Source organism: Glycine max, chromosome 3 (assembly GCF_000004515.6).
Source record: "Glycine max cultivar Williams 82 chromosome 3, Glycine_max_v4.0, whole genome shotgun sequence".
In the NCBI taxonomy this organism is placed as follows: Eukaryota; Viridiplantae; Streptophyta; class Magnoliopsida; order Fabales; family Fabaceae; genus Glycine; species Glycine max.
In genome coordinates, this window is record NC_016090.4 from 6,587,773 (window position 1) to 6,595,066 (window position 7,294).

The 7,294-nt window shown below is 36.6% G+C and overlaps 1 protein-coding gene across 1 annotated transcript; it reads right to left on the reverse strand.

Annotated features, from left to right (window-relative positions):
* LOC100781480 (protein TIC 56, chloroplastic) lies at positions 1-6,980 on the reverse strand. Its single transcript, XM_041013829.1, has 6 exons — positions 6,037-6,980; positions 3,053-3,250; positions 1,967-2,249; positions 1,664-1,826; positions 835-1,072; positions 1-161 (listed from the first exon to the last, which is right to left on the reverse strand). Exons 1-5 carry the CDS (start codon positions 6,764-6,766, stop codon positions 857-859), a joined length of 1,590 nt encoding a protein of 529 aa, XP_040869763.1. The 5' UTR covers positions 6,767-6,980; the 3' UTR covers positions 1-161; positions 835-856.
* Between the last annotated feature and the right edge of the window lie 314 nt (positions 6,981-7,294).

A 7,294-nucleotide genomic window follows, 5' to 3' on the forward strand; every position in this document is an offset into this window, starting at 1 on the left:
TAGAGAATATTTTCATTCATTACTCATTGATGTACACATGCCAATATTTAACAATAGAGACGTTCTAACCAACTCCAAGAAAGACAAAAATTGCTACAGCCAATCTCACCCTCGCTACACTTCTCACCATCTAACAACCTCGCCCTGTAATGAAAAAGATCCTGTTGCAATAGTGTTTAATGAATCAATAAGATATTGGCCCAAGAAAAATATTTGAGAACACATTAGAGATGTAACAGCCAGAAGCAACCTTGAGACAACATGACTCAACCACACGTGCGTAAGATAAGATGTTGGAAACCTATCAGGATTGAAATCTCTAGATTTTTTTTTTTTTTAATTTCTTCCATACAACAAAAGGTAATACACATGAAGATGAACTAACCAGATATATGTAACTTACCAAAGGCAACACACCTAATGCATGCCCTCATGTCAGTAACCAAATTAGTGTCGAGAAATGCCTAGCAATATGCTTTCTAATGCACTCATTACTATAGGCTGAGGTTCATTGAAAATCACACTTGCTCCTTTTTTTTAATGAATCTCAATATCTCATGATTCTATAGTTTGCAACAAATTTTATTAGTTGAGAATGTGTTATTAGCACTCCTTGTAGCATGTTTATATCACTAATATGTCAACCATGTACCTCAAATATCTGGTGGAAAAAAACCTTACCCTCACTCCCCACCCCCTACCCCCTCTAAATTCCGTTTTTATCATTTGTCAAATGTGAGTAAATAAATTGTTTTTTATAATAATTTTACATTGGTCAGTTCAAACTAAATTAAATTAGTTTTTTTTAATTGCTCACTCACAATAGAGTCTTACCATATGATCTGCAGAAATCACGCTAAGGAACATATGGTTTTTCAGGCCATTGATACTCAGGCAACCCAGCTTTCTTGCGAGCTTCTCTTTTCTCTTTGTCTTTCTTCTCCAACAGTTTATCAGTTCTTGCAATAAAATCATCCCTGATCTTCTCCATAATTTTATCAAAACCAGCAATTGAATTCTCCATATGTTCGTACAGCTCATTGTTAAGATCATCGAATATCTTATACAATCTCTGTAAACAATACAAGAATGAAAATTCATGTTACATAAACCATAATAAGCAAGTTATGGCAAGAGTCGGGGGGGGGGGGATATTTTGTTTTTAAATTAAGAGAGATATATTAGAATTGAAAGATTTTTTCTTGCTTTCCTTCCCCTCCAAAACCTATGTCCTAAAATACCCTTTTATGTACTAGCACTCCAGCAGTGTGTTTACAGTTTAGGGTATTTGCAAAAATCTCGTGCACATGCAACACATCATCTGAATATCTTTGTATACATAAAAAGCAATAACATGTTTTAGGTCTTGTTGAGGAAGGAAGGGTTTCTAGAAAATGGGAATTGGGACATCAGAGAGAGGCTGGTGCTGTGGCAGTATGCCAGGAGATAAAAGTATACAACATTCCAAATGATGACAAGGGAAGGGAAAGTTATACAAATACAAATTTACTCTTTACCAAGGAAAGAAATAAAACCGAAAAGTAGTAATTGGTAAGGCAGGTCATAACTATAACCCTATAAAAGAAAAGGAGAAACACAAAAACAGAAATTAACTTCAATAAATGCAATAAAGAATCGAAAATGCTCTGATGAAAAGGCATACCATAACATCTCTATTCCAGTGCTCGAGGTATGGGGGACCGGTGGTGAATGAACCAAGTGGTTCACGGTACCATTCACCGTTAAATGTTAATCGATCCATTGCTTGCTCTACACTCAGAACTTCCCATGGCCTCAAACCTGGAATAATTTCAGCCAACTTCTTTCTGTCTCACACAACCATCCACCCCAATCGAAAGAAAATAAATAAATAAATGAAGTGAGGGGGAAACATAACAAATTGCTGAATATAGTAAAGCAATCACAATTCACTGCTATTCTAGTAACAGTCCCAGTGAGTACATACCTAAGATATTTGGGAATGTATTTGTTGGGCATGTGATCCTGTTCCAATATAGTGGTCAATTCAGAGCCACTAGCCCAAAGAAATAGGGCATGACTTGGAATTTTAGCTCCAGGCCAAAGACCATCATTAGCTTCCAATACTGCTAAATCACGTCTCTTGCTTTCTATAGCCTCTTCTTGAAGTTGCTTATAAGTCTTCTTTTCGAATCCCTTCAGAGGAACCCACGGTGGTATACCTTTTTGTAGTTTGTGAAGCAATGCTGTTGCTGAAGCAGCGAGTCTAACTAAAAAAGATTGCATAACCAAGAATCAGTTTTAATCAAATACTAAAGCATAGTGGCCTGCCAACTTGGTTTCATATTCTGTATTCTTTAATACTGAGTGAAAAGTTTTATTGAGGTTCAGTTAAGAATGTATGGAAACTTATGCAAATGAATTGACTTCAAAACATTGCTTTATTTGAACTAAGTAGAAAGAACCCCCAGCCAGAAAACAAAATATCAAGTAAGACGACATACAAAAATAGCATTCAATATTATGTTGTTCTACTGTTTTTGCCGTGAAGTATTAAAGAAACAGTTATCAAGATTTTCATCAAAAACTGGTTTAAGTAATATTCCAATTTTAGGATGTTGTAACAGAACATGTCAAAAAAACGGTTGAAGATAGCCTCATATTTGCCCTTAGACTGATCTAACTGAGAGTAAAAGACCACAAATTTGGAAAATTACTGAGAATAATTCCTCCCATCTCAAATTTTTCACAGGGTATGATGTTCAGAGAAAAAAGCTATCATTGATCTGCAGGGCAGAGGAAAATACAATCAGGTCCACCATTTTGACTGTAAGTGGAAAATAGTCCATTAGTCTGATATCTTTCCACCTCACAGGCTCGTACAAAAACAAAGGTTCAAATGCTTTATATGTTCTACTTTCCAACTCTATATTCATCAATCATCATAAAGAACAGTGCCAGAATGGTCAAAATACATACATAAATGTTTCTTCATAGACTCTGCTCAGATCTAAACAATAAATTATCAAAGAATAAAATATTAGAGAAAGAAAAAGGATGGAATTCAACAGACCTTCCCAAGTAGCGATTGCACGCTCCATTCCGTAAATCATGTGGATGGGTGCCCATTCATCCATATCCTCTCCCCAAATGAAAGTGTTCTTATCAATAATCCCAGCACCCCATGCAGTTTTAAGCGTAATCAATTCTAATGGTCCTCGAGTGCGACCCAGCCGATCCTTATAGTACCATCCCCCACTCCTCATGATAACTAAATCAGTTCAAAAACAGAAACAACATCATACAACAAACAACCAAAACTAAATCAATGAACAGACACATCAATTAATGGATTATTAAAATCAAGTGATTGATATTTTAATATCGCAAAACCTTCAACAAACAAAGATAATCTTGATTGGATATCTCACATTCAACTCCCATGTATAACCACAAAATGTTCACAACTATCCATTATAATTTATCAATATTTCTTGGCTTGATGTCACTTTTGGTCTATAATGTTTCGTAGTTGTTTCACTTTGGTATATTAAGTTTTAAAAGTTTCATTCTGGTCCTTTAAGTTTTCAAAATATATTGTTTTGGTTCCTTTTTTAATTTTTTGTCAGGAAAGTTAGTGTTCGTCAATATTTTAAATTTCAAAATATTTAATTTAACATAGTGACGGCTAAAAATCCCTACTATCATTTTTATTTAAAAAATAAAAAACCACTAAGTAAATGAAGAAAAAATGGATCTGAAATCACGAACAACAACCTACATGATTCGTGTTGACATCATTTGACCTGTGTGGTGGTGCATTTTTTACCTTTTCAGATTTGAAAGAGGTTGGACAAGTTGATGATTTTTAGTTGTTTATTTTTTTAAAATAAAATAAAGATAGTGTTGGTTTTTAACCGCTACTATGTTAAGTAAGTTATTTTAAAAGGCTTAAAGTCACTTTTGGTCCATTGTGTTTCGTAGTTATTTTACTTTGATACATTAAGTTTTAAAAGTTTCAATCTGATCCTTTAAAAATTTAAAAGTTAACATAACACTAACGTTTCTAATGGAAAATTGAGAAAATGACCAAAACAATACATTTTGAATATATAAAGGACCAAAATGAAACTTTTAAACCTTAATATACTAAAGCAAAACATAATGAACCAAAAGTGACATTAAGCCATATTTCTTTTTTTTTCCCCAGCAAATTAAAACTTAGAGATGGATAGCTTTTTCCAAGTTCCACATTCCACAACCAAGAAGAGAGCACCCCAATTGGTGAATGCATGCCTACCAATGAGGGATAACAAACAAGAATCAATATATTTTAATTAATGGTATTCGTTCCTACCAATTAACCCCATCAACAATGTAGATTAAATATTTCAACAAGAGTCAAACTCAAGACCTTATAGAACCTAAACACCTTTTTTGCCAATGCCATCAGCCTATCAATTGAATTAACCCACATTGGCAAGCTATTTGGATTAGCTTATGTTCAAAACAACTTAAAATCAAATGTTCTTGAGAAAGCTTTTCCAAAAATAAAATAAGATAAATAAATAAAAAGTTCAAAAGTAAACATGCACTTAAACATGGTTGGTCGCAATAGAAGCATACTATGATCCTAGATGAACTTTACACACAACTGCAGCTTGAATCATAGAGTCACCATGTTAGAAAAAGATTTTTCTAACCACACAACAATGTTGAAATTCTAACTCACTCTTTAAAAGTCTTTTCAACAACTGTTCTGCTTTTCTAACACTTCTCGCTATTGTCGCACTTGACTTTAAACTCGCACTCAACATTCTTAACTATGTTCATTTAATGTTCTTAACCCCACCTCTAACTCTTTCAAAGTCTTTTCAACTATGGAACTCAACAATGCAATCTGCAAGAGTTATATATAATTTTTTTTTATCTGCAACAATTACACATGAAATTCAAAGAACCATATAATTCAAAGTAAATTGATGAAGAAATTATCAAGTATTAACAGTTAGTATTTTTCCATTTAGCTCTCAGAATTAAGAATTTGCCTCTTCTAAAGTAAGCAACTCACTTTAGAGGATCAAGTAAGTAATCTCAGTCATTAATGAAAAATCGATAGTTGGTATTATGTGCACAGGCATAACAAATCATGCATGTATCGGAATATCAGCTGTTGATTTTCCTATCCACAACATAGATAACTTACTTTAACGTTACTTTAGAAGAACCAAATCTAAGAATTAAATGTTTTCTAAGTTTGATAAACTAAGCTACATAACATCTAAAATTCCACTTTATGCTTTATTAATATCCTTAAGAATTTGGCTTTTAACAAAGTTAATGGCATTGCGTAATCCATGTAGCAAACTTCCCCTAATAGGATGAAGCTATTGCTCTTAGAATTTGAACTTAGTTAGGACCAAACTCAACCCCACAAAACCAGCTTGTAAGATGAGAAGACTGCCCAAGATTTATAAAGACTACATTGTCCAATGTCCATATTTCTAGTTGACGTAGGATCTCAACACACCCCGTCAAGCCCAAGCTGAAGACTGGACATTTGTGGACAACTCCAGCCTCCAGGCGACAAATTAACAACCCCCCCTAACGCCTACACATAAACAAATATAGACCAATAACAAATCTAGGATAAGCTTCAATACCATCTTAGAATTTTGGCTTAGTTCTAACTCATACACACAAAACCAACCTGTAAGGTGAAGAGTGTCCAATACTTGTAAACACTATACTAGACATATCTCTAGTAGATGAGACATATCAACAATTGTCATAATTGTTCAAAACGTGAGTCTGGTTATAATTCAAATATAACAAAAACAAGACAGTAATATGATAATACCAATTATAATTTTCATATATTCCACAAATCATCTGCCTATAGTTTTATCCTTAGATGAAAGATTACTAGAGACCTTTCTACATGTTGAAAAATCACCTATCTAACTATCTTCTACAATTCTATGACACCAGTGTTATATATCTAGCTACTCTTACAGCAACAAAATACAACATGATTGGAAAGTCAATGCAACTCACAGTCATAGTAGCGCCTATCAAGGTTCTTATACCCAATAGACTGGGCTGCATCAATGGGCTTCCCGGGAGGATAGGGCCTCTGTCTAAAATTCCAAAGCCCAAAAAAGAACTGTCTAGCAAAATCCCAAAACTTATCATCAGCCTCCTCGCGGGTCTTCTGGGCTTTTCTGGGCATGGGCCTCCCATCAAGCCCAATAACATTCGGCACATTCTTCCACACCTCCCAATCCTCCTTGTGGTAGGGCCTCTCGTTCTCCTTGAGCTCCATCTCGTTCATCTTGTCCAGAATCTCCTCGGCGCGTGCCATGAACTGCACCACGGGGCTGCTGCGGAGCCGCTCCACGAGCTCCGCGTTCTCGCGGACTTCTTCTTCCGTGGCGTCCTCGCGGAGGACGAAGACGGAGTCGTCGTTGTTGCCGCCGAAGGCGGCGTCGTTGTCAGCGAGGATCTTGTCGACCTCCGGGGTGTGGCGGTGGTCCGGGAGGTTCTCGCACTCCCAGAGGACCTGCCGGGCGAGTTGTTCGTAGTGCCCGGGCTCAACGGGCTCTTCGGGCTTGGGCTTGGGCTTGGGCCTGCGGCGGAAGGGGTTTGGGAGGGAGATTGCGGCGAAGTTGGGAGGAAGGGAGGAGGGTGCGTCGGTGAGGTTGTTGGGGAGGGAAGGGACAGAGAGGGGATTGGGGGGTTTTGAGAACCAGTTTCCACCGAAGGGGTTGAAGTTGATGGAAGCCATTGGAAGAAGAAGTGGGGGGTTTAGTAAAGAAAATGGAGAATGAAGATTGAAGGAGGGGAATAGTAGAGAGTGGAGTGTAGTGAGAGAGTGTTTCGGTTGAGAAGAGGATAAAGGAACGGGCCGAATTGTACTATAATAGATGGGCCCACAAAATGTTATCAAAAATACCCTTAGGGTTAGATCCCTCGGATCAACAACCAAACCATGATTTTGTTGTATATTGTACAACAACTAAATCATATTTTTGTTGTTAGCTCAACATCCCTAATCATCAATAAACAACCACCTGGCACCACACACTCCAATCATCATCCTAAACCCATTGACAATCACAAATCCAACAACACAAATTCAAACACCCAAACCTATAAAATCCTCAACAAAATCCTAAAACGATAAATAGACAAGGGGCATGTAGTGTTGATCGATCTTGACCGGGCAAGGAGCACGTGATGCTAATCGGATCTTGATGGCGTAAGGTGGTGTTTGTGGATCTCAAAGATTTAGGATGGCGTGGCGTGACAAAAA